At 45.2% G+C, this 27938-nt stretch overlaps 1 protein-coding gene across 3 annotated transcripts; it reads left to right on the top strand.

Moving 5' to 3' along the window:
• The first annotated feature begins 592 nt into the window (after positions 1 to 592).
• On the top strand, positions 593 to 27164 carry pde9a (phosphodiesterase 9A). Of its 3 annotated transcripts, none has more exons than XM_041951537.1 (19): positions 593 to 668; positions 8768 to 8838; positions 10480 to 10557; positions 12604 to 12647; positions 15435 to 15489; positions 16540 to 16610; positions 19550 to 19634; positions 20439 to 20499; positions 21126 to 21200; positions 21493 to 21579; positions 21708 to 21812; positions 22790 to 22872; positions 23179 to 23335; positions 24044 to 24157; positions 24451 to 24555; positions 24967 to 25095; positions 26441 to 26536; positions 26611 to 26675; positions 26758 to 27164. In XM_041951537.1, exons 1-18 carry the CDS (start codon positions 606 to 608, stop codon positions 26659 to 26661), a joined length of 1530 nt encoding a protein of 509 aa, XP_041807471.1. In that variant the 5' UTR covers positions 593 to 605; the 3' UTR covers positions 26662 to 26675; positions 26758 to 27164. The 3 variants fall into 3 exon arrangements, with proteins under 3 accessions (XP_041807471.1, XP_041807470.1, XP_041807472.1); XM_041951536.1 differs by having other exon boundaries at positions 26755 to 27164; XM_041951538.1 differs by lacking the exons at positions 593 to 668; positions 8768 to 8838; positions 10480 to 10557; positions 12604 to 12647; positions 15435 to 15489 and adding an exon at positions 15113 to 15129 and having other exon boundaries at positions 26755 to 27164.
• The last annotated feature ends 774 nt before the right edge of the window (positions 27165 to 27938 follow it).

The raw sequence follows: 27938 nt of genomic DNA, 5'->3' as shown, positions 1-27938 counted from the left end.
AAGTATATTTTGATGCTAATATTTCTGTATGTTTTAGTATTTCCATACTGCGGAAGTACTTCTACTTTTGTTCCGTGCTGCAGTCTTGTCAGGGGGCTGAGTTGACGTCAATCAGTCTTCTCTCTGATTGGTGGAAGCGGAGACGGTACAACTGATCTCCCCCAGGTGCTGCACGCAAAAACACACGCAAAGCAACACTTGCGTAACTTACCTGTGCAACGTTGTGTGTGTGTGAGTGTGTGTGTGAGAGAGAGAGTGAGTGACAGAGATAGAGAGAGAGAGAGAGAGAGAGGGCGCGTGCGTGCCTGCCTGCCTGGAGAGCGCACGCGGCTCTGGAGGCGGGGACGCGCGTGGCCGGGCTTTATGAGATGCGTTCAGGTAGCCAGGTGACAGAGCAGAGAGAGGAAGAGGAGGAAGAGTCCGGCTCTGTACCGGTGTGTTTGACAGGCAAGCAGGCAGGTGGGATGTCGTCGGCCCGCTGAGCCGCTCTGACCCCCCACCTCGGTTGGTTTAACGGCGGCGGGTGTCGGAACGGAGCGCCGACACGGAGCCCGGAGCAGGAACCGCACAGTGACGAACCGACGCCGCGGAGAGGAGAGGGGACCATGGGCTCCGCTTCATCCTCCTACCGGGTTATTTACCTGGACGTGGACGGCAGAATCCAGAAGGTAGGACACCCGGCGCTGCGTGGGGGCTGCGTGACGCACTGAGAGTGGAAAAAGAAAAGAAATGCGATGAGAGAGACAGCGTTCAAACAGTCGCCTGGATAACTTCTGATGAAGTGATGCAACATCACAGAATCACGTTCATGTCATTTAACAGGAAGTTATTTTTAAAAACGACAGAAAGTTTCCATAATGCCAAAAACAACCTGTAGGCTGACACAGCCATACACAATTATTTTAACCATCATCATCATCATCTTCATAATAATAATTATCAGCTTTCTTTGTATTGAATTAACCTGCTTCATCATTGAAATTGTGATGGTTCATTTATGTTTAATCTGCAGTTTTTCATTTTTATAACATAAATAATTAAAAACTACAGAATAAGTATAAATGAAGCAATTAATTAGGTTCAAAATTTGATAATTGATAATGAATTAATTTAATATTGCCACACAGTGAGTGGGACAGGCAGCACATTCTGGTGCCTCTGCAGTCAGGCAGTAATACGGTGAAGGTGTTTGTGGTTAGCAGGTAAATGAAGCTGTACAGACAGGAAATGAGCTGCAGTACCATGAAGTCACTTCATGTCACCCTGAGGACCCCAGGCTGTCCAGGTGTTACTGTGAGGTCTGAGACAAACGCAGCAGCTGTAGATCCACAGTGGACACCTGGCGAGACCATTGACAGAAGTATGATGACTTTCATTTTACCAGCAGTAATTTCTGATCTGACTAAAAGAGACTTGAAGCTAACTGGAGAGGACGGCGTGCTCGCTTCGTAGAATACGTGATGAGCTTCATTATAGACCCCCTGTAACTCTGACGTGATGCTGCAGAGAGGTGAGAGGCTGGCTGGAGGTGCACAGCCAGCGTCAGGTCTGTGTGTCTGTGTGTGACTCAACATGCTGTCTGTGTGTGACTCAACATGCTGCTGAGTGTGTGTGTGTGTGTGAACAGGTGACTGTTTACAGCAGAATAATCTCACAGGTTTGTTTGTGGACGTGGTTTCTGCTCCACTGGTCCTTCTGAAGGCTGCAGAGCTGTGAGGTTGAAGAGTAACTCAGGCTCTGACCTCTAAATACACTCCACACACACACACACACACACACACACACACACACACACACACACACACACAGGGTATTAAACACACATCCAGTTCGGATGTAGATGAAGAAAGAATGTAGGTCATGCATCTTATTAATGCAACGAAACACAGAGTGGAGCATCAGGTCATTCACTGGCCAACCTGACAGCTGCTGCTTCACCTGTGACAGCGACCGATGACCTTTCTGTTCGAGTCCTGCAGATTCAGCAGGAGACACAAACAGACAGATATGTGGTGATAACAACATGATTTGTTGTAAATAACAAATATTGCCATGTGCACATTAGTCGCACAGCTAACATAGACTCAAACACTGAATAAGGACGTGACCACATCATCTTAAATACATTGCATCTGACCATGTCTTTGCATGCTGAGTGCGACTGATGCCTGGAAAGCCAATGATTTTTCTCATTTCAGGCCGTCCTTTGCGATGCGTGTGTCATTAATAGACTGATCGGTCAGCACTGTTATTTGTGCAGCTTCTGCACACGACAGCGACGTGTTTGGCTTTGGCAGGAGGAACAAAGCTGCTGCCGTAATGCGCTCGTTTCTATCTGAACAAAATCCAGAGTTTGTGTGAGATACCTGAAGTGACTCCTGCTCTGCTGCATTGACGACGGCTGTGTTCGGGTTAATTTTTGACAGAGATTAGAAATAAATGTCATAAATGTTTGACATTACTGTAATATAATTCTAATGTGTTTCGTACACAACCTTATAATAAAGTCAAATCATCCGTTTTCACTGCAGCCTTTTGGAGTGAAATCAAAGTAATGTAGCTGCAGCTCTGCGCCTGTGCTTTTAGCTCCTATGTGCTTCAAATAGAGGCTTAAACACTAAAAGTAATGAGAACTTGTGGTTGATTCAAATCTTGGACAAAAATAAAAGCAGTGTTTTATGTTCAGGGTCACAGAGTTTCTCAGTTCAGATGAAAGAACAACCTCAACAGCTCACTGTCAGCCTCAACCACAAGAACGAAAGCTCCCAGCAGAACATCCACATTTATTGTGATCTGAGTCACATGAAAAACTCATTAATGAAACATCATCATCACACACACACAAGCTAAAACACACGCCATTACTCAGTGTTAATTCCAGATGATTCATCCCACCGTTGTTAATGGGAAGGTTTGCTCGGCTGAAGTCCTTCTTCAGGATTGAGTGTAGCAGCAAAGCGCAGCTCAGTTTACATTAACAAACCAACGGAGGGGCAGCAGCAGCTCGTAAAAGGCCGTATAATGAGGTTTATGCCTCACTGGCACTTTGCATTTATTGCGTCGTGTCTTCTTCATGGAGTTCACGCAGAGCGTGTGTCCACGGCTCTAAACGTGTCAGTTCTTCACGCTTCGTGTTTCAGGCATCAGGCAGAAACGTGTTGTTGGTTCAGGACTAAACAGACGTCACATTTTCAGTTTCAGCAGTTTCTTCAATGGTTCATGTGTTCTGTGTGGTTGTATTTGATGTCTCAGCAGCGGCCAAACCTTCCGTATTGACGGTCGATAATATTGAGCTGTTTGTTCCTTCGATCGTGGTCACTTGATCGTGGTCGCAGATTGAAGGTTAAATCAATTCTTTTGGCTCTGAAACGAGGAATGATCAGTAAGGACGTGCAGCCGGTGCTCGATGTGTGTTCATGTCTGTACAGACGCTATACGAATGTCTGCTGGACGCATTTTGAATTGTAAATCTGTTGCATGTTCAGCTTTTCATGCAGCAGCTTGTATCACAGTCACCGTTATTTCCACGTCGTGAGCTCTGTGGTCATTGTTCTCTGCGTTTTTTTCTCCTTTTGTTGTTTCCGGCCTTTATTCAGGTCCTGTGTGCGTGATTAGGTTCGAATATGTCGTCTTTATATTGTATTTACATAACAGTAGAAGAGTGCGGCGGGCTTACGGTGAGACGTCGTCTTCCTGGGTGAAGCAGCAGCAGCAGCGGCAGCAGGGCACCCATTATGATAAAGTGGGGTTTGTTATTGAAATCAGTCGCGACATCTTAAAACGAGAGCGTGAATTTATTTAGCAGTGATTAATACTGCAGAGAAATAATAACACTCTGCTTTGAACACCCTAAAAGGATTTAACTCGTCAGATTCATGACATCATATCCTGCAGGACACTTTACTGCTGCACACTCGTTCACATTCAGCCGAGTGTTGTTTTATTTTAAACCCTCTGTGCAGATGAGCAGCTTCTCTTCCTTCTTCTGTTCTTCACGACAAAAGTTCAGCATTCAAGATGGAGTTTTTGTGCTGGAGTGGACAATAAACACAAATGCATGCAGCCAGGAGGGCGGCACAAGGGAGCATTTAGCATTTACACTGCAGCATTAGGCAGATCTGATGAGGCTCGATGGGTGTGAGAGGAAGCATGCTGATACCTCTGATGTAAACTGGGCTCGGGAAAAGAGTTTCTAACTGCTAACTGATGCTTTTTGTGCTGGTTTTAACTGTGACGGCAGCAGAGAACCAGCAGAGATCCAAGAAATATCCAGAATAAATATTAGTCCAGCTGTGAATTCTGTGTCATTATGCAGAGCTGAATTCGGTTTATTAAGCCTGACCATGAAAAGGTTTTGCACTGTGTTTGAGGGCAGAATTAAAAGCAGCTGCAGGTGTGATGTTTCTGAAGGTCGTGACCTCCACCGGTCTCTGTCTCCTCCACCTGTGACAGGCTGCCACTGCCAGACTGCTGAAGTGCTCTTTGACCTCCCTCCTCCGCAATCATTCACCCTCCTGACAGCGTCGTTAAAGTGCCTCGCTAACACTGCCAGGCCTCCCTGTGTCGCCCCTCGCTGGAACTCGGCTGTTTGCTGGTCTTCGATGCCGTCGCATGCAAATGCCTCCGTTATCTATGTGGGTCATCCCTCTTCGTACGCTGCGACGTGACACAAACCGTCTGTCATGTTCAGTGACAGTGCTTGACCTTGTTTGTGAAGGATTGGAGGAGAAGAGACGGAAAGCACGAAATATTTACTGCCTCAGTGCTGCAACGTGCACGTTCTTTAATCAGCAGAAGAGCCTGGAGCGTGGGAAGCCTCCACGCCGAGTCTCTGAGCCTCTCCCCAGTGGCCGACTGCTCCACTTTCACATACTGTAACTGTAGTCAGAGGAAGGAGAACTGTAATATCCCGCTGGGGGAGCTCAGTTAGTCCTCTCAAGTTTAATTAAAAGTACAAAAACATGTTGTAAACATCTGCACAAGCAGAAAAAAGTGGCTGATGTATAGTGTACTCCAAATTAAACTGCGTTGCGTTCAGCAGAAGTATTGAGCCATGTGACCTGCCTCATGGGGTTAGGGTTAGGGTGCCATAGAGTCCCACTATCGTCCCAAAATTATTAGAAACACGTCAGTGAGCCTTACTGTAGCACCAGCTGACATGTTCCTTCATCACCATGAACACACACACTGCAGTTTGTTCTGACTCAGTCCCACAAACACCAACCTGCTGCCACAAATACTCAGTAAATGTGTGTTAATTCACTGCTGAAAATAGTCCCAACGAACGCTCTATGTCCTCCTGCTTGAGTCACGTTTGCTAAAAGCTGCCTTGGTCAGCTCTCGTGAATCTGAGTGTGTTTTTATGTATGTCTTCACTAAGAACCAATGGGCTTAGAGCTGAGAGTCACAGAGAATGTGGAGACGTAGGAACGTTGGAACGAACGAACACATTGTTGGTTTTAGCCTGAAATCATTATCACACTTTTCACACTACTTGCTATAACTGTGGACTGAAAAGTGTTTGTCCGTGGAAAGTATAGGCAATGTTCCTTAAAGGCTTTCTGACAGAAAGCCCTTTCAAAGCCTTTCTGGGAGAAAGGTGACTTAATATAAAGTCCACATAGGGAGGATGTTGAGGTGGATGAATTGGTCAAAGACAGGAGTTTCAGTTGCTCTTTGGTTCACTTGAGGCACCAAAGCTACTTGATGCGGTTCAGGAAAACGTGATGGTTTGGTTGAATCAGACTCTTCCACAGTGTGAATCACGTTAGAAAGGCTGCTGGAATCAGATTTCTTCAGAAAACACCGTCAGATATTCAAATTAATGCGTCTGAATTTCCAGCATGCCAGAATGTTTCCACAGGAAGTCATGACGAGCCCTACATGGCCTCTGATTGGTTAGCACTCATTGCCTTTGTTGGCTGGCTTGGCCAGGTTTCGGCATGAGGAGTGAGGAGCCAATCAGAGGCAGAGCAGGGCAGATCGGGCAGCACCATCTGTTGTGTCGGGTGCGTGTTAACGACGCTCATGTTCATGTTCATTAGCTGAAAATGGATACGTTCAGCTCATATGAGGAGGTTCAGTGAATGTGCTCTGTTAGCGTGTTCATGCACAACACTGGCAACACGACTGCAGTTTTCTTAGCATTATCTGTGCTAACTAGCGAGCAGGCTAACTGACAGACCAGAGAACACAGAGCCAAAAATGCTTTGCATGGGTTGCAGCAGTGGAAGTGGCAGTTCTTTCTTTATTCCTTAAATACTACACCTATGTATATTTAGATTTTTATTTCCACTGTGACACACATGTATATATTTATCTACTGTGCAATAGAGCAAATAATCTACTTAACTTATCCAAAGCAACCATGTGCAATCTCAATCTGCAGTTTTTCATGTCTTAATACTTTCCATTGGCAATATATTTTTATTGACTTTGTATAGAATGTACATATATATAGTCTACTTCTTATTTTGTATTTTTTATTTGCCATTGCCTTTACTATTGCTGCTTTTATTGATGCTGCCTGTAACACCAAATTTCCCCAGCTGGGCATTTATAAAGTTGATCTTATCTTAACTTATCTTATCAAGGAAGTATTCATAGAAAAAGAACTCATTGTGACCTATATGCAGTTAACAAAGACACCTGCTTAAAGTTGATTTAAAGAGTTCCTCTGAGCTGAATCCTTGAAGTCCTTGTTGAATCTGGATATTTAATATTTCTTAAGAAATGAACCTGTTCTCTTTCTGTTCTTGTGTTAAAGTTTTTCAGTTTGTGCTGGTGTCTCTAGATAAATTATATGCCTCGTTAACGGCACATAAACTCACACACACACTCAGTCTTTACTGCATATCATTCATTTCCCACCCAGTTTTCCCACGGTTCTGTTGAATATTGCGTCTCCTGGAGCTTTCAAAAAATAAAATCAGTAACTATAGATGTGTCTCTGTCAGCTGTCTGCGTCGCTCACTCTCTACATTTCAAGCTTTATTTTAAGTTCCCAAAAACAACAATCTGTATCAGAGTTTCACCAAAAGCTGCAGCAAAATATTTTCATAACCTTATGATACCACACTTCATTAGTGTGCTCTGTGTGGGAAGCACACTTCCTCATACTCCTCAAATATGAACAGAAGATCTCAGATGCCCTGGATCAATAAAATATCTAACATTATGGGCAAACTTGAAGTAAAATGGTCACACTTCAGCTTTTGCTTCCATAATCACTGCTCCTCCTGGTGGATAGATGAAGCATTGCAACTGCTACAAACACCTGCTGCTCAGGGACGGCATCAGCCGGTGCTGTATTCACATCATCAAGGGGAGGGGGTGGACCAGGGATTAGCCACAGATCTGTCCCAGATCAGCCACAGATCAGTCCCAGATCAGCAACAGATCAGTCCCACATCAGCCACAGATCAGACCCAGATCAGCAACAGATCAGTCCCACATCAGCCACAGATCAGACCCAGATCAGCAACAGATCAGTCCCACATCAGCAACAGATCAGTCCCAGATCAGCAACAGATTAGCCACAGATCAGTCCCAGATCAGCAACAGATCAGTCCCACATCAGCCACAGATTAGCCACGAATCAGTCCCACATCAGCAACAGATCAGTCCCACATCAGCAACAGATCAGCCACAGATCAGCCACAGATCAGCCACAGATCAGCAACAGATCAGTCCCAGATCAGACCCAGATCAGCCACAGATCAGACCCAGATCAGACCCCGATCAGTCCCAGATCAATCCCAGATCAGCAACAGATCAGCCACAGATCAGTCCCAGATCAGCCACAGATTAGCCACAGATCAGACCCAGATCAGACCCAGATCAGCAACAGATCCGACCCAGATCAGACCCAGATCAGACCCAGATCAGCAACAGATCAGCCACAGATCAGCAACAGATCAGCCACAGATCAGTCCCACATCAGCAACAGATCAGTCCCACATCAGCAACAGTTCAGCCACAGATCAGCAACAGATCAGTCCCACATCAGCAACAGATCAGCCACAGATCAGCAACAGATCAGTCCCACATCAGCAACAGATCAGTCCCACATCAGCAACAGATCAGTCCCACATCAGACCCAGATCAGCCCCACATCAGCAACAGATCAGACCCAGATCAGCAACAGATCAGCCACAGATCAGACCCAGATCAGCAACAGATCAGCCACAGATCAGTCCCAGATCAGTCCCACATCAGCAACAGATCAGACCCAGATCAGCAACAGATCAGCCACAGATCAGCCACAGATCAGACCCAGATCAGCAACAGATCAGTCCCAGATCAGTCCCAGATCAGTCCCACATCAGCAACAGATCAGACCCAGATCAGCAACAGATCAGCCCCAGATCAGCAACAGATCAGCAACAGATCAGCAACAGATCAGACCCAGATCAGCAACAGATCAGCAACAGATCAGACCCAGATCAGCAACAGATCAGCCACTAATCAGCCACAGATCAGACCCAGATCAGCAACAGATCAGCCACAGATCAGTCCCAGATCAGCAACAGATCAGCCACAGATCAGTCCCAGATCAGTCCCAGATCAGTCCCAGATCAGTCACAGATCAGCCACAGATCAGACCCAGATCAGCAACAGATCAGCAACAGATCAGACCCAGGTCAGCAACAGATCAGACCCAGATCATCAACAAATCAGCCAACTGTTTGTGGATTTAATGTTGTCAGGTGCACGTCAGCTGTTGGATTATAAATCATGTGTGATTGTGTGTGTTGTTCTCCCTCAGGTGGTGTTCAGTAGATTCTGCAGCCCGTGTGACATAAAAGAGCTGTTCTGTACAGCCCTGGGTGTGCCAAGGTATCACACACACACACACACACACACACACACACACACACACACACACACACACACACACACACACACACACACACACACACACCTCCTCAGCTCTGTTGATTCTCTGTCAGCTTTCGTTGGTTGCAAACAGCATAGTGATAATTAGCTCCCATGAAACCGCTGCTCCTGTTTCACTCGACATTTGACACGTATGACAGCAGTGATGTGTGCTTAATGCTGTGTCACAGTGGTACCTTTTTCACTCTGTTGCTTTACATCTAATTCACTCAGCTGTCATTAGCTGAATCACAGCTCCCAGATGCTCCTCCGCTGTTTGCTGTGGAGTTCAGGTGACTCCCGTCCAGTCGTGATTTATTATACTGTGTAATCTGTGTATGAATAAGCTTCAGTGGCAGGAGGTGAAGTGGGATGTTTGCAAACAGAAACGTCATTTGACAGATCAAATCGTGCTCATTACAGCTTCAGAAATCCAGCTCCTCAGTCCAGCTGCTCACGCTGCATTCATTATATGTTTTAGTGCAACACTAAAAGGAATTTAATCTGTATTTATTTGTGTCCCCATTAGCTTCCACATCTTGGTTGCCAGTCCTGCTGGGATTGAGGGTTTTTATATACATTCCTCTCAAGAAACTTTATTTAAACTTGATGCAAAGTCAGGCTCCATTGAGGACATTCATTTCAGACTGTTTCTATGAAATGTGTAATATGTTTGTTATTATTAGTATTATTATTCATACATTCAGTTGCATTATTTGATACATTTTTTTGGTTTGATGATGTTTACTTGTGTTACTTGAGGTTTGCAGACATTGTTTATGTGTGCTCCATAAGGAGGAGACGTGGAGTCGTGTTGTGTCTCTTTACACTCACTTTAATGTAAAATAAAATGTCTCAATATTACACCTACAGTAACACATCAAAACGAAGAAGCATTAAATCAAAAGTCACAGTGACAATCAGCTCCATGAGCAGAGGAGGTGTCATGGTCTCTCTGAGCAGGAACGGCCTGTTTGTTATGTGATTTCATGGTTTATTGCTCATTATATTGACTACATTGATACTTGATGCTGATAAAAGAACTTGTTCTGGTCACATGGCCTTTTTTATGCATATTTACGTTATAATTGTTAGCATGTTAGCGTGCTGACCTGAGCACTCAACTCAAAGCGCTGCTGTCCCTCCATACAGAGCTGCTAGCATGACCATAAACTCTTAAAACAGGAAGTGGAACCACGGCAAACTCTCTCTGGTGCTGTTCTAATCAAAACTGTCTGTTCTGCAAGTTCTAACAAATCTCCATCAAAGCAGCTTCATTATGTGACTTTGGTTTTGTTATTGTGGTCGAGCAGGACGTTATCACGCCCCGGAGGACGATGTAGTGGATCATCTGGATGTTTTGCTCTGACATAAGATTAGATCCAGACCTTTAACGTCTCCTAAATTTATATTCCACCCTTCTGCTCATTAGCAGTTCCTGCAGCAGTCGGGGTATGACCATGTTTTTTGGATTTTATGTGACATGCAGGACCCAGATCTTAGGTTCCTCTGAGGGGTTTCTGAAGGGTCTGTCAGGGAGATTAAACCTCAGATTTACAGGCGACGTCCAGTAAAACTTGATGTGTTTTTGTCTTCATGCAGGAACACTAATCTGTCTCTGCTGGATTCGTCCGGAGCCATGGTGTCCATCGACCCCACCATGCCTCACAACACAGAGAGGTATTGGAAAAGCTGCATCCCACTGACGCCTGTATTGATTCATTGATTGTTTGACAGAACATTTGTTTAGTCCACCAGCTGGCTGTTTGATTGAAAGACACATTCGCTGATTGGCTGTAAATCCTTCCTCCCCGGTCGTTAACGTATTGGTACAATGAGCTGCCGTAAAATGTGATCTGCAGGTTTGAGGCCGCTCAGCTGTGACCGAGTTTGGCCTTTTAATTCACACACAATCGGAAGAGAAGGACAAGTTTGTTCTGTTGAACTGTTGGTTTTCAGTGAAAGCCCTGATGGAGGCCCAGGTCCTCCAGCAGTTCTCCTCTGGTGGAGATCTGGACAGTTTATTCCAGCATTTCATTGCTGCTCATGCTAAAGCTTTGACCGCTGAACCTGCAGCCAGTGTTTCCCACAGAGAGGATTCCCGGCAATGTGCTCGTTTCTCATTTCCTGCTGGTGTTTTATATTTTATGGATGACTGAACAGGGAGTCACCTGCGTCTGATACCTCTGCCAACTGTGTCAAAAACAAGAGAGACCGAAATAGAAACGCTGACTTTACTTTTTGTGCCTTTGATTCTCCTGCGTGTTTCTAACCGTTCATAGAATATGCAGATCTTTGAAAGCCATTTAAAATGTGCTTTACTAACAAGCAAAGTCAATATTTACCATGAGCTAAAGCTTTAGGAAGTGCAACTCGTTACGGCTGAGCTACTGATTTACCTGCCGAGCGGCCTGTTTTGGACCACAGTCTCAAACAGATGAGACGAATGCAAACAAGTGTGAAAGTACAGCATATTAAAACTATCTGATAAAATAGATAAAAACTGTAATGCGTGATAAGTGAGCCCAAAAGTTATACATCTGTTAACGCAGAAAGTCGATGTAAGAGAACACAAAATGCTAAAATACGCTCATATCATCACATGTTGTGCGATGGATGAGCGTATGTTAGCATGAATAACAGCATGTTTGATGAACGGCTCCACAGTGCTGCAATAAATGATGCTGGAGCATCATACCATGTTTCTGTCTTATTGCAGCGTTCAGGGAACAGCTGTCTGTCAGCATTTGTGCTCGTGTAATCGGGAAGATCTTCATCCGTCCTTTTCATTCACACAGATGCACGGCCGCCACTGCAAACATTTAGTAAAGATGTCCTGATGTTGTCGGTTTCACTTTCGATTTACCATAAGCTGTCGCTGTTGTCTAACAGCGTATCATGCATAGATGCATGCACACATGCCGCACTGCAGCGTTCATTTTCAGGCTTTTCATGGCGCACACGTTTTATTTCGCACCCAGAGATCATGAATGATTTCCAGGAGCGGCCTCCATAAACAGCACATGACACCATCACGTTTCCAAGAGGAGAAGACAACCGACAGCTGTCATAAAACAGAGTTCGATGAGATTGCGAATGAGGGCATGAATTTGTGAAAAAAAACTGCTTGTGGAGACAGGCGTGATGTTTGTCCAGTCAGATCAGATTTAAGGCCATCGCGTCCAGTTTCATTCATGGAAATGGAATTGAAGTGACCTTCAGGCTGCAGCAGTCCAGCATCATCCACGTGGTCCACCTGGACCAGAAAACACAGGTGGAGTGGCCACTTCTCCCAAAGCTGAAGCACAGTTCAGTTCAAACAGACGCCTGATCGCCGACGGCAACCAAAACCAAACGACCCTCCAACACGAATGATGAGCCTTTCACTGATCTCGTTAGACAAAACACTTCACGCACTCTGCTCCCAAGGTTATAGATGCATGCATTCACACACATGCACACACACACACACACACACACACACACACACACAGGCACACAGGGAGGACACTTAAATAGGTGAGTGTGTGTGTGAGTGCTTGTCTGTTATCTTATCTTCAGGTAAAATCTGAAACCTTTTATTTGACAAACACCATCTGAGCGTCTTCCTCATAAACAGGAGGTGTGTGTGTGTGTGTGTGTGTGTGTGGAAAGGAGGTGGGAGGAAAAGTACAGCGTGTCTGCCCTCAAAACTAACCTGTATGTGTGTTTCCTGTTGTATTTAAGATCGCCGTACCGAGTGGTGCCTTTGACTGGAGGACAGCTGGCTGGTGAGTTCCAGAGACACACACACACACAAATCTCAAATCTCATCATGATTGATGTGAATGTCTCAGTTTGTCTCAGTATCTACACGGCAGCAGCTTCTGCCTCTGAAACACCTGCTGTGTAGTGTTTCCATCTTATCCTACTTTATACTTTAGACTTGTAGTATTTGTACAGTGCAGTATTGCTACTTGTACTTGAGTAAAACGTCGGAGTACTTCACACATCCCTCCACATAATGAGGAAATGGAACAGACTGAGGTATAAGAGTGTTACAGTTATTGTTATTTGGACAGGGAGGCTGTTGCTTAATGTGAGATAAAAACACTTAACCCAAATTTCGCCCAATAAGTAATGAGTGTGGGTGTGTGTGAGTGTGTGTGAGTGTGTGTGAGTGTGTGGAGGTGATCGACAGGCTTGGTAAAGCTCAGGTGGAAGTGTTATATAAATCTCTAAATATAAAATCTGCAGCTCCTCTCAGCTTCAGGAGCTTCAGACAGAGCTCAAAGAGAGAGAATACTGACTGACACAAACACGACTCCACGTTGCTCCACAGCTGCTGAATATTTAAATTAGCAACCTTTTGCTAATAGGTTTATATTGATGTAAATGTGATGATGTGTCGATGATGTTGTGTATACAACTTGTTTCTGCTGCCGCTCAAGTGGCCAAAAAAAAAAAAAACATCAGTCAATGCAGGTTTCAGCAAATGGTTTTTTTTTGTTTTTTTTTTGTGAAATGCTGTATAGTAGCATTTAACGCATTAACTTAATTAAGTTCCACTGCTATAAAAAAGGGTGAAATTGCAGGACTTTGGCCTAAATGGTCTCAATTAAACACTGGAGCAGCGTGAAAAGTCACAGCTGGTAGATTAAAGGACACATTAAAGAAAATGTACGTGAAGAATTGAACAAAAACTAGAACAACAATAACGAGCTCGACAAAAACAAGTGTGATAAAAAGACGAGTGGAAGTTCAGTCATGTCGACACTGACGAGGCCAGATGAAGAGCTTCGTTTCCTCTAAACGGCGTGTTTGAGCGTATCGTGACGAAACGTACGTTGAGCCCAGAACATCTGTCTGCAGGTGTGTGTTCACATCTGTGACACCTGCAGCTGAGAGCCAAACACAAACACATGATTACAACATGGCCAAAGTTTTAGTCAGAGTCAGTGTTTAGCCATACAGACACACACACACACTCTTTGATAAACATCTATAAAAGTCTCCTGATCTCGTAACTTCTTCACTGCAGTAGTTCAAACCCATATAAGTGGTTTTATGGGAACATCATATCCGTGGCCGCGCTGAACTCGGACACTGACCTCCTAAAACCCTGTTCTGGTCTTCACTCATCAACAACTCCAGTCACATGACCCACGATCAGACACTGACTGGTCCGTTTTACTCCACTCCTCCAATAAGAGTGAAGCGATGGGGAGTAAACTCCTGTCAAACCTCATCAGGGGGGCCGAGATCGTAAAACACATTCAGTGATGTGAAGATCCTTTTTTTTTTTTTTTCAAGCTGAACACGAACGCCGCTCAGGACGCCATGTTTGTTTACATTCCTGTTCCCGGAAGTTGTTCTCTAGCTCCTCCCTTCCAGTGACATCACACAGGTAGTTAAAGAGGGCGAGCTGTGATTGGTCAGGGAATAATGTGATTGTGTGCAAAGTCATGACTCTATAATCTATAAACTGACACAGTGACCGCGGTGGAAAGTAACTAAGTATATTTACTCAAGTACTGTGCTTCAGTATTATGTTGAGGTACTTTAGTTTTTCCATTTTCTACTACTTTATACTGACATATTGTACTTTGTACTTAATTGCATCTTTCTGGTAGTTTTCAGATTCTGATTAATAATAGAAAATTTATCAAAAAATAACTCACGATGTATTACTACGAAGCAGTACATGAAGCAGTGTATGCAGTAAAAAATAAGACCCGCCTTTAGCAGCTGCAACATTAAAGTACATGTTAATGCATCAGTAGTAATAACCCATTAATATCTGTGTATTAGTCAGAAATGGGTCATTCTGCAAACATGCTGTGGTGGATTTACTGCTGTTTCACTGAAATAAACTTTTGAAAGCATACCACAGAGTATTTGTACACGGTGGTATTACTACTTTCACGTGAGTGCTTGTTGCACCACCGTCAGTGGCGCTCCAGCTGAACCAGCTTAATTAATCACAGAGAGGAATTTTTCCTGGCGCTGACCTGTGACCCCGCGTCACGGGTGGAATGCGGCCGACACAATGTACGAACGGCGGGGCCACGGTGTCTTCTTTTTTTCCTTTTACAGTTTCTCGTAGCTGTTAGTTTATTGGCGTTGAACTTTACCCACAACAGTGGAGCTTTTAGCCAATGGCAGCGCTGTGTTGTGTGTCCGCGCTGTTCCCAGCGTGTAGAAAGAGGAATCAGAGGTGTTAACACATCAGTGTCAGCTGCTTCCTGTTCGCTCTGCTGATGGTCACTGATGGTGAGACCGCGGGGACATTTTATTTATCTCCTCTCTTCTCGTCTTCTGACTCTGCCATCTGTTGCTTCGACCGCCAGACGCTCTCTGATTGGCTTACATAACCTCTGTGTGTGTGTGTGTTTGTGTGTGTGTATCAGGACTATTGATGCCCAGTACTTGTAGTTGCTGTTGTGTTTATAATGAAATATTGTGCTTCAGTGAGTTCGAGCTGTTTAGCATAGACACCTCTGTGCGTGTGTGTGTGTGGGTGTGTGTGTGTGTGTGTGCGTGCTGTATATGTAACACCACGCTTGCTTTCTCCACAGATAAAGAGGAACTCTTTCAGAATGTACTGACGCAGGTAGCAGAGCAGTTTTCAAGGTAAGCAGCTGCCCGAATGTGTTCGTCCTCTGCTGATTCTGTAGCTGCTGAACTCTTTCTTGTGCATGTCGTCTCAGTTTTCTGTGTCTGTTACTTGTGTTATGTTTTGTCCTTTTCAATCAGAATCATCTTTTTTTTTTTCCAGTGAACTGAAAAACAAGCGTGTCCTGTCGCTCGCCTTGATGCAGCTTTTGGTTGATTTTTTAAAGTGTTTTCTTATCGGGGGAGGCTCGTTTGAGGCACATTTAATCCTTCATCAGCTGCAACATGTGAGCGTAACTGTGTCATGTGGTGCTGCTGCTGACTGCAGGCAGGATTTCACTGCTGCCGTGTTCATGTGTGGAGAGTTTTATCCTGTAGCAGATGTGTACAGGACAGGAGTCCAAAGGGGACAATGCTGCAGGACATTAGACTGAAGCGAGTTGTGTGTCAGTGCAGCCTCAGGTCTGATTCAGTGCTGCAGTGTGATCAGGCAGATATGATATGAAGTTGTATAACATAGGCTGATAAAACCAAGTGCTGGCACTTAATACAATCTGTCCTCTGTAGTAATTACATAAGCTATGGAGGGCAGACTGTAGGGCTGCATCGATTGTTTTCATTGTTGACTTATCAATTTCTTATGTTGTCAGAACAGATATTTAGAAACAAAAAGAGAAGTCAGTTTGAGATGCTGGTGGACGGTAATGAATTCAGCTGCACTTCTGTTGGATGTTGCTGTGTGTTTGTGTGTTCTGCAGGTACGTTCAGCACACATGTTCGAATAGAAAACATACAGAGCAGTTTAACTTTATTAAACATCTGACGTGTTTGCAGACGGGGCTGATGGTCGTCGTTCACCTGTTTTCTCACCTGCAGCAATTCTGTGATGATTTTTTCCCCTCGTTTTTAGCTGTTTGTTTCTTTCTAAAATTTTTCTTTGTGTACTGAAATGACGGCTGCAGCAAACTGGACATGTATGTAAAGAAGGTTTGTTGTTGTCATAGAGACAAGGTCTCAGCTGCAGAGCTTTTCCTTAACGCCCTCCCACCTCCACCCACCTGTCCGCAGGGCGTTCAAGATCAACGAGCTGAAGACCGAGGTCACCAACCGTCTCGCCATGTTGGAGAAGAGAGTAGAGCGTAAGTCTGCCATGTTTGTGTCCTGCTGAGAACAGAAATACAGCTGATTTACAGTCTCTTTAAGGCTAACGGCTGCAGTGAGCCGTCACTTCAGCCGGCCTCTGCGTGGCTCTGAAACCTGCACACGGTCTCATTGTTAGAGTGCTGTACAGTAGTGCTTGGTGCACATCAGAGATAAGTGCATGCCTTCAGTGCATGTTATTTATGAGGCTGTGATTAGATTAGCAACAGCTGCAGAGGCTGCGGTCTGCTAACCCACCTCCAGCCTTACTAAGCCCACTGAACACTGACCACAGTTTAACCTGTTTGGAGCAGAGAAAACCGTGTCGTCATCTTCACCCTTACACAACATCCCCCGTGAGGTCGCACAGCAGCGCCCTGTCCTCGTCAGCTGACCACCATCACGTTCCAGGCTGCGAGGAGGAAGTTTATTCTTGTGAGGCTGCTCGCTGCGCTGCCTGTCCGATGGCATCCCGGCTCTTGGGGTGGATGTGTCCCGAGTTGTTCAGAGATAAAAGCCAGCTGTAAATCACCATCAATAAAGCTGCTGCGATAGCCAGGTTTTTTTTTTATAATGTAGGTCTCGGTGTTCTCAACAGGCCAGCTGGTGTGGTCATTACCCACAGGAACATTTAATCAGTTATCGTTTTGCAATCATTACATCCTTCCTCGAACGGCTGTGATCAAAGATAAAGGTCAAGCTGAATATGTGAGCTGCACCTCCATTCGGTGTTTTTCACGAGCAGCAAAAATCAGACAGAAATCAGCAGCTGGAGTCTCACTTTTTATTAACTGATCTGTTTGTACTGAAAGCTGCTCCACCGCTGCTCAGCTGGAAATCTGCCAGGTGTTTTCTTTCCACCTTCAGTGATCATTGATTCAGCTTTTTACACACCTGTACGCACGATTTTCTCATCGCTGAGGGGACGAAAAAATACAAAATAAACTCGGTAATCAGAGTAGTTACAACTTCACAGGATAACAAATGCATGAAACTGAAGCTCCGGGTTGCACAAAATCTCCCAGACTGCACTTTTAGGTAGTAGTTATATCATTTTTTGTCAAGTTTGCGGATCAGTAGCCAATCAAAATGCTTCATCGCAATAATCCAAAAAAATCTAAACAGCTAAATATTGAATATTGATTTATATTGTTTTGCCACATTGCTCACAATGAACTCCAGAAATGTTAAAGGAGGTTCAGATCTGATGTTTCTAAAAACAGTCACATAAAAACACAAGTGGTCACTTCCTGTTGTGCGTACACTGTAAAAAATGTTTAAAAAGAAGCCTTTATTTAAAGTTTTTACTCGACTGCTGAAGCTAATATGAGGCTTCAGCAGTCAAATCGAGCTCGTCTCTTTGTCCTGGCCGTCGGAGGAGATCTGAGGCAGGATTCACTTCTGCATGGTCCAGGCCAGACTCACAGGAAGCTGTCTGTGACATCACACTGCAGGTGGGAAGCCTCGCTGTGTGTAGGTGTGGGGCACGGTGTAAGACACGCACCTGTGCACACGTGTGTGTTGGCGTTTCTACATGTGTGTGGGCTGCGTGTAAAGCGCCGTGCGTGAACCCGCCCGAACAAACAGCAGATTGCGTCGACGTGTTGCGGCTGACGGATCGACGTCTTCTGTGTCTGGCTGCATGTGTCTTGCCACATGACGCGGCTGCGATTTCATAACAGCCCCCCCCCCCCCATGCACTGACCCTGTCAGTAACCATGACAACACGACCTGAGTTTGCTTTGGTCACCATGGCGATTCCCCCAACTCTACTGTATTCAGCTTTCTTTTGAAGCGAAGTGATGATGAGCTGATCAACAGGTTTGAGCTCTGACTAAAACTAAAAGTGTTCCTTATAATCCTAAGAGAGAACTGGAAGGAGGAGCGACTGAAGGATCATATAATGATGTATAACTGCAGGAGCTGCAGTGTCGTCTTCTCTCTGAGGCTGCGGCCATGTTTGATCGGTCTGACCCTGCAGGACAAACTTCCAGCTCACGACAGAAACTTTCGTGAATCCACTGGAGGAAAAATGGCCTCAGGATTTCTTTCCTCCGCTCATGAAACAGACTTTTCTCCTGACTGGCTGCGCTGCTGTGGTGGTTTCACATCTGACGCACAGCCACTTCACACAAGCACGCCAACTGCCTGGATACCTGGTCGCTAAGGCAACAGTGTGGCACCCACACTGATCTCCATCCTCTCATCACTTTGGTCGCCATGGTCACCTACTTTAGTGGGAGCTGGAGTGTTGTCGGAGGCAACCTTTTCGGTAGGAGGAGGTGGGCTGATGAGAGAGCGGAGCCAGGAGGCAGATCAGACGACGAGGAGGGTCACACCTGCAGGATCTGTTTCCTCTCCCAGCATCCATCTCCTACACCACCAGCTCCCGTCTCTCTCCGACCCCCAGACCTTCTCCTAACAGCGCGGAGCGATAAATATCACAATATTTCACCGTATTTCTGCATGATACTGAGACGTATTTTTGGTTTAGAATCACAGCAGCTGTTATAACAACAAGTTATATTTCCAACATCACATTGTGATCATCATGTTGAAAGTCATGCCGTTCAGTCCGTCTGCTGGGCCACTGATTGGCTGACCCTAACTCTGTCAGTCCAGACTGCTGGATGTCTGCTCTGATTGGCTGCTGTGATCATCTCTGCTGTGATAGGTTGGGACAGAAGTTGAGCCTCACTCATCACACCTGTATGGGACTGCCCAGTAGTACTTTTCTTCTGGTCGGGGATGCACCTCGTCTCCACCTGGACAAACAGTCACTTCCTGACGATGCAGCCTTTCCGGAGAACGCCCCGTCCTGTTCAGTTATTATTATTCATTGATCATCACGGCGGCGCAGGGTTCAGAGGTTAATGGTGTGAACGGCGTTCACTTCAGGAGGACTCGTGGTTTAATGAATGACTCTGTCTGCCTGCAGTGGAGGGGATGAAGGTGGTGGAGATTGAGAAATGTCGCAACGACATCAAGAAGCTCCGCGAGGAGATGGCGTCCAGGAACAACAGGTGACACAATCAGCTGATCCTGATTACTGTGTGCTCCAATCAGCTGCTGCTTCTGTTGACTTCATCTTCCTGTGAAGGCAAACATGCACAGCGGTTACTGCCGGTTACTATCAGTGTTACTGCAGTAATAACAACAATAGTAGTTATTACTTTATCGATATTAGTGCCACTATTTTGATATTCAGTTGATCCTTTAAGTCATTAATTACCAAGTATTCCAAACTGGAACCCCAAAGTATTAAATAAATTAAAAAGACTTCATGAAATAAAAGAAACTGGTCGTTTCGTTGGGTGATTCAGAATTACTTTGCTATCGTTGTATCTCGAGCTAACAGGCGCTAACAGGCTAAATCTGACTTCAGCAATCAGCTCATTTACTTTAGAGAGGTTTCTGATTGGCTGTGAGCAGTCACCTGACGACAAGAATGATGAATTAACATAAATTTAACATTTTTCAAAAATCATTTCACAAATTATTGTTGTTTATTTCTATATTTTACATAATTACTTTATGTGATTATTGATTTCATAGCGTCTTATGATTAGATATTGAACACTTTGGGGTTAAAAACCAGATGTTTTCTGGTTCATCATCATACTCTGATCACAGTATCTGTGGGCTTCGAACTGATGACCCCTCGGGCTCTGAGAACATCTGATTGACATTTTTCACATTTTTTTTACAATTCATATACTATACTATGACATGTACTGATTATTATTATATTAGAATTAGTAGTATTAGTACTAGTGTTGTCATTAATTCTTTTCCTCATAGCCTCAAGCTGTTTTATTTGTTTTCAGTAACTTCCTGGAGGACAATAAGAAGCTGACTCCTCGCAGAGACGTGCCCTCCTACCCAAAGGTGAGCTTCCCCTTCAAAGTGCCTCCCACACACTGTGTCTGTCAGCCTGGCGAGTCTGCGGACGTCAGATGAATAAGACATGCCAGCGTCTCCACTGTGGAGACGTCCACAAAAAAATCACACCCAATACGATTCATACGATGTGACGGTTGTTGATCAGGGTCAGCTGATCAATAGGTCACTGTGAGATGATCAGCAGCTACCATGAAACACACTCAGCTGCTCATGGCTGGTGCTTCCTCCAGGATGCCTGCCGGGACGTTTGTTAGACATTTAATAACTGAGCAGAATGTGAACATGTACATACTATTGAACATCATAGTAGGTGTGTGTAGAGGTGTGTAGAGGTGTGTGCAGGTGTGCTCCAGCTGGGCGGACCCTGACAGGGTTAACTGAGAGCTCTGTTACCTGCAGTACATGCTGTCACAACAGACCATTGACGCCCTCAAAAAACCCGCCTTTGATGTCTGGCTGTGGGAGGCCAACGAGGTAAGACTGACCAGCTGACCGAACCTGTCTCACCCACACTTCCCCTCTCTCTCTCTCCCCTCCCTGTGCCCCCCGTCTGCCCTGCTGCCCTGTGTGTGTGTGTGTGTGTGTGTGTGTGTGTGTGTGTGTGTGTGTAGTACCACCTGTCTAAGGAGACAGTAGAAGCTCTTAGATTGCCTACATTCGATGCTTGGCAGTGGGAACCAAATGAGGTGAGACTCGTGCTCTGATTAATCAGCTGATGATGAAGCTATAAATGATCAATCAGTGAATATTCTATTAATCATTAACAGCTGTGGAGTTCGTCCATCCGTATTTTGTTTTCATAAAAAATGACAACAAACGGAGGTGATGAAACTAATGAGATAAAAAAAATACACATGAAAAAGAAAAATAAGTTCCAACAAATAAAAAATTCTGCCTTTTCATTCCATGATAATCTTCATCTCATCATTTCTGCGTCTCTGACCGCTTCCACACTCATCGCTGTCTTTGTTCTGTCAGATGCTGAGCTGTCTGGAACATATGTACCATGACCTGGGCTTAGTCAAAGACTTCAACATCAACCCCATCACACTCAAGAGATGGCTGGTGAGTCCTGGACCAGAACCAGGAACCGAACAACAGTGTTCATGCCTGGCTCTTTTTGTTAGATTCTTTTGGGGATTCATGTGATCAAAGGTTTCAGCCCTCTTGTCTCTCTTTCCCGTCCTGTGCAGCTTTGTATCCATGACAACTACAAGAACAACCCCTTCCACAACTTCCGCCACTGTTTCTGTGTCACCCAGATGATGTACAGCATGATCTGCCTCTGCAGCCTGCAGGTGAGCGGCCCGAAGCTCCTCTGAACGAGGGCTCAACTTCAGGCTCACATTACAAGGACCAGACGTTGGTCCCCGTCATGTTAAGACAGCACTGGAAGGTCGAAGTGCTGAAGCGTTGAGACATTTGACATCAGCATCGGAACATTCCTCACCTGCGAGTCAGACCAGAAATACACATGAGCCAAGAGTTAAATGAGTTAAATAAGATCCATCGATACCAACTTGTTAGCTTAGCATAGCATAAAGACAGGAAACAGGGAAAAACCTCCTATAAACTGTTGTTTCAGTTTCAGTAAAAGTTAAATAAGTGATATATAATGTGTTAAACAGTTATTTTAGATACTGTTTTGTGCAAATGTTGAACTTCTCAGCTGTTCCTGCAGCATTGTCAGTGCGTGGCGACCTCTAGTGGTTGTTTTAGGAGACTCACCACTGTGATGCTTTGCTGGAGACACACGGCTGCCCGGGACGTGCAGGTGTAACGTCGTCACTTTATTATCACCTGAAGCTGCTTTTTAACTTTTCATTTCCTCTGTGAAGCCTCTGTGTCCCGCCTCCACCCTCCACTGAAGTAAATACATGCATGCACATGTGGAGGGGACAAGATGTGCAACAATAAGAGACGTCGGGGGGGGGAATGAAAGGGTGAGGAGGAGGAGGGCGGGGGCGTGATGAAGGGGAGACGTCTGTCTGAAAGGGGAAGGAGAAAGAAAAGAAAAAAGGAGCTTCCTCTTCTCGGAGAGTCTCCCTCTCATCTCTCCCCCCTCTGTTGTTAGGGACGACTATTCACAGGAGGTTTAATTATCACAGGCCTAATGACTGATTATGAAGCATCTGCACCAGCGATGTGCTAACGAGGTCCCACACACACACACACACACACACACACACACACACACGGACATGATTTTAGAGTGAAAGGCTGACCTGATGCATTCATTGATAAACGTGTAAATGTGTGTGTGTTTGTTTCCTAGGAGAAGTTCACTCAGGTCGACATTTTGATTCTCATGACAGCTGCTGTGTGTCACGATCTGGATCATCCCGGCTTCAACAACACGTAAGACACACACACACACACAAACGCACGCATGCACGCATGCACGCACGCATACGCACGCACGCACGCACACATGCACGCACACACACACACACATTCCTTTCTTTCTGTTTTTTACACCATCTGTTCACCTCCTTTTCTCCGTTTCCCTCCACGCCCCCCTCTCTGCCATCTCTTCTTACCTTGTCCCGTTTGCATTGTTCTCCTCCTTCTCTCTCTCTCTCTCTCTCTCTCTCTCACTCTCTCTCTCTCTTTCTCTCTCTCTCTCTCTCTCTCTCTGTCTCTCTCTCCCTCTCTCTCTCTCAGGTACCAGATCAACGCCAGAACAGAGCTGGCGGTTCGCTACAATGACATCTCCCCTCTGGAGAACCACCACTGTGCTGTGGCCTTCCAGATCTTCTCTCAGCCCGACTGCAACATCTTCTCCAACTTTGACCCCGAGGCCTTCAAACAGATTCGTCAGGTAGGGCTGTGTGTGTGTGTGTGTGTGTGTGTTATATACTGTGTTGAAACATTGTGATGGTACAGTTTCTATTGTCAGGTCAGTTTGATTTATGCAGCTCAGTATCACAAATCGGAAATTTGCCTGAAGTGGTTTTATAGTCTGTGCAGCATTCAACACCTTTGGTCTTTAAACCCTCGATCCAGATCAGGAAAAACTCCCCCAAAAACCCTTCAACAGGGAAAAATGGAAGAAACCTCAGGAGGAGTAACAGAGGAAGGACGCCCCAGGACAGGACGTACAGACAGGAAATAGATGCTGTTTGCACAGAGTAGATCCATAAATTTAAATCACAGCGTAAACAGTGAATTATAGGTTGTGAACAAATATGACAGAACAGACCTGAGAGGGGGGGAAGAGGAGGGACCAGGGAGCGAAGGCAAACATCAGATCTGTCAGGATGAATTTTGGATGAATGCAGACAAAAATATTTCTATGTGATGGAGCTGTGCAGCTATAAAAGCATGATGATGGCGTCAGACAGTGTGGAAAAAGACGATTTTAGCAGCTTTAAAGCTGCTTCAGGGGAAACAAAAGGGTGGGGGGAGTCTGAAAAGAGAGACGCCTACATACCTGAGACTACGTCCTGCAGTGTCCACGCTGTTCGCAGTAAACCTTCTTCCTGTGGGTGTGTGCCGCTGACTCGTTTGACCTCGCGGCGTCTTTCAGGGAACCATCACTCTGATCCTGGCCACAGACATGGCGCGACACGGCGAGATCCTGGACTCCTTCAAGCAGAAAGTCGACAACTTCGACTACACAGACGAGGAACACGTCACCTGTGTAAGAACACGCTTTCATTTACCTGATCGGACGAGTAAATAGGAGCTATGATTGGACTGTGTTGTTGATGTCATCCTGCATCATCAGCACTCTAGTAGAGCGTTTCCATGTTTTGCTCCTTTATACTTTAGTACATGAACGTCTCAGAAAGAGCTCCACCTCAGCTGCACAGTTTAGCCATCATTAGAGTCACACTAGCTTGTAGCAGGAGGATTCACACCTGGGCTCCACCTGCCGTCTGCTTTACCGGTGATACATTAACTCTCTGTGACCTTTGCCCTCGCTCTGTGCAGCTGAAGATGGTGCTTATCAAGTGCTGCGACATCTCCAACGAGGTGCGGCCCATGGAGGTGGCTGAGCCCTGGGTCGACTGCCTGCTGGAGGAGTACTTCATGCAGGTGAGACCCCCAAAACAAAGGCAGCTGTTTTTATGCAAACACTAAGATAAGTGACGGGACTTCAGATTCTTCATACATGTTTATAGGACACACAGTGTCCACACTGGGATTTTACTGTGGTGATCTACTGTGTGCACACATCTGTTTCCTGTCCGTCCTGTAAAAGGGTCCCTTCTCTGTTGCTCTGATGTCTATCTGATGTTTGACATGTGATAAAAGATAAAATATCAATATCATCCTCTATTATTTGTTTGTGAGGCAGCATTTCTGCCTGCTGTGATTGGAAACCACGCTGATGGTCAAGTGCTGTCTGCCTGTCTGTCTGTCTGCCTGACTGTCTGTCTGTCTGCCTGCCTGTCTGTCTGTCTCACTGTCTGACTGACTGTCTGACTGTCTGTCTGTGCTGCTCAGAGCGACAGGGAGAAGGCTGAGGGGCTTCCTGTGGCTCCGTTCATGGACAGAGAAAAGGTCACCAAGCCGACGGCTCAGATTGGCTTCATCAAGTTTGTCCTCATCCCCATGTTTGAGACTGTGATGAAGGTGAGTGTGCAGGACGAGGAGCAGTGATGATGAGGAGCTCATTATCTCTGTTCACGATTACTTCAGTGTAATTAATTAGCTCTGCTCTGATGAAAGGATTTGCCAATCGCTGATCAATTATTTCAGCTTTGTTTTTTTTCCATGGGCCTCAGCTTCTGTTGACAGTGATCCACTCTACATTTCATCTCACACAAAAAACAAGGATTCAAACAACGGCGACTATGAATCTGTTCTATCAGAACTTTTCCTTCTTTCCCATCAATCATCTGATGACCCCTCAGATTGATCTGATCCACCTGCAGCAGCTCCAACAGAAACATGCTGCTCCAACATTGATGCTTCAGGATTAACGCTCAACTACAAGTACAACTCTGTTTCCAAAGAAGTTGGGATGTTGTGTTAAACAGAAACAGAATGTGATGATTTGCAAAATACTGAAACTTCATATTTAACTGAAAGTAGCACAAAGACAACAAATCAAATGTTGAAACTGAGAAATTTCATTGTTTATTGTTGAAAATAGTTTCCTCATTGAGAATTTGATGTAGCAACACGTTTCTAAAAAGTTTGGTCAGTGGCAACAAAAGCCTGGAAAAGCTGTGAAATGCTAAAAGAAAACAGCTGGTGGAGCATGCAGTTAATCAGGTTACCTGGCAACAGGTGTGAGTCCCGTGATTGGGTATAAAAAGAGCCTCCCAGAGAGGCGGAGTCTCTCTGACTGACAGTGGGGGAGGGGCTTCACCACTCTGTGATGGACTGCGCTGGAAAACACTGTGGCAGTTTCAGAATAATGTTGTTTAGTGCAAAACTGCAAAGAATTATGGGATTTCATCGTCTGCAGAACATAATGACGTTAAAAGATTCAGAGAATCTGCAGAAATGTCTTCACAAGAGACAAGACACGTGCTGCAAGTTAGACGTCTTTTTCAGGGAAGGCCTCGCTGTCAAACCACATCCTGCTCGTTGTCCAACAGCACGGCTCCAGAACCAGAGAGTCCGGCTGCTAAACTGACCCGCCTGCAGTCCGACTAAAAAAATGATCGGAGCTTGATGAAACGTGAAACACGACAAAGGAGGCGCCGAACTGTCGGGCAGCTGAAATCCACCTTCAGAATGACAGAGTTTCATAAACCATCACATTCTGCACCACTCACAGCACAGCGCACTGTATCTGAATCAATCCCACAATGCAATGCGTTGCATTTCATACACGTGGAATTCATGTTTGTGTGACTGCATTGCCAGTGATGAAATCCTAGTTTACTGCTCGTTATAGAGAAACTTCAACAAACAGTGACAGTTATGTTAACACAAAGTAATGTGTGTGTGTGTGTGTGTGTGCCAGCTGTTCCCTCAGATCGATGAGGCCATGGTGCAGCCACTCAGAGAGTCGAGAGACCGATACGAGGAACTCAAACAGATTGATGACGCCATGAATGAGGTTGGAGGATTTGTGTGAGTGCGTGCAGTTTGTCTTGGTTTGGACGGTGACTGATGAAGCCGTGTTCCCTCCAGGTGCAGAAGAAGAAAAGTGAGAACTTGACTATGGGAGGGAAGAAGAAGTGAGCAGTTTTGAGGAGGTAGGAGGAGCAGGGCTTCCTGTGTTTGCTGTCAGTGCTGGACCAGGTTTCAGAGCGCCGGTTGTTCTGTGTGTTTCAGCAGCAGCGAGCGAGGTGACGTAAAGTCCTCAGACGTGTTGGTTCGAGACGGGCCGGACATCTTTCCATCGCTCCGTCCTCGCCTCGCTTCGCCTGCTGGAAGGCGGAGCAGCGGCAGGACATGGGATCTGGATCTCCAGTCCGTCGCAGACTCTGATGGACTGGGTTTGAGACAGCAGCGCCACACAGCAGCTCTAGTTACAAACTGCTGATGGACTCAAGGACCAGCCGGAGCACCCAAAGCCCTTTTCAGGAAACGTCCACATGTACAGCACAGACAACTTCACTGAACAACATTTAGATACTTAACTTGTATTGTTTTTTATTTGAAATGTGTTGTTTTTTACAGATTGTACAGATTTTTAGTGACTTTTGTTTTTTCCTATAAAAAATAAAAGGATTACTTTAATTACAAAAGCAGTCTGGACTGTTCATGTTTCTGCTTTAATTATCTGTAACACAGCTTCAGGTCTGTAAACCTTTTCTGTCCCCTATACATCACGTCATGCATGATGACAAATTACTGATAATTACTGAACCTGTGAAGTCTGCAGCAGCCTCACAGCCCTCCACACTCAGTGTTCATGTGATTAACTGCAGGGGATGAAGCTGCACTAATCAATTACTTTTAGGGCTTCAACTAACAATAATTAGCATTACCAATTGTTTAGTCAAAATGTCGAAGAATTAAAACTGTTCAGCACAATTTCCCAGAGCACAAAGTGACGTCGTCAGTTTTCAACCAACCGACCAAAACCCAAAGACTCTTCATTTAGCATCAGAAATGATGAAGAAGCAGCAAATCCTCACGTTTAAGAAGCTGCTACCAGCAAATATTTCACATTTTTGCTTGAGAAAAATAGCTTGTAATTAATTTTCTTGGATCAGCTAATTGATTTGACTAATCGTTGCAGCTTTGAATGTTTCTGTTAACAATGGATCTAGTGACTGCAGTGTGAAAGGCATCGCTCATAGTAACCAACCTATAGGAGCTTTCAGACACAAACACGACTCCACATGAATACTGGTGCTCTGTAACGGCTGGAAATAGGAAATTGCAACCTCATGAGGTGATAACAAGTCGTGTTTACAGCTTGGTCTGCTGCCTCTAAGTGGCCGAAAATTATTATCATGAATAGTTATTACTTCTCTCTCCTCCTTTTCTGCCTTCTCCAAAGCAGCTAC

Source organism: Chelmon rostratus, chromosome 13 (assembly GCF_017976325.1).
Source record: "Chelmon rostratus isolate fCheRos1 chromosome 13, fCheRos1.pri, whole genome shotgun sequence".
Taxonomy (NCBI): domain Eukaryota; kingdom Metazoa; phylum Chordata; class Actinopteri; order Chaetodontiformes; family Chaetodontidae; genus Chelmon; species Chelmon rostratus.
The sequence above is the reverse complement of the archived record's forward strand: the minus strand, read 5'-3'. Positions and strand labels throughout refer to the sequence as shown.

Bases quoted from the DNA above. Each gene is read 5' to 3' on its own strand.
- pde9a (XM_041951537.1), top strand. From the start codon at position 606: ATGGGCTCCGCTTCATCCTCCTACCGGGTTATTTACCTGGACGTGGAC. The intron at 15,490-16,539 runs GTAAGCAGCTGC...ACCTGTCCGCAG, and splicing joins GTAGCAGAGCAGTTTTCAAG to GGCGTTCAAGATCAACGAGC. The intron at 23,336-24,043 runs GTAGGGCTGTGT...GGCGTCTTTCAG, and splicing joins CCTTCAAACAGATTCGTCAG to GGAACCATCACTCTGATCCT.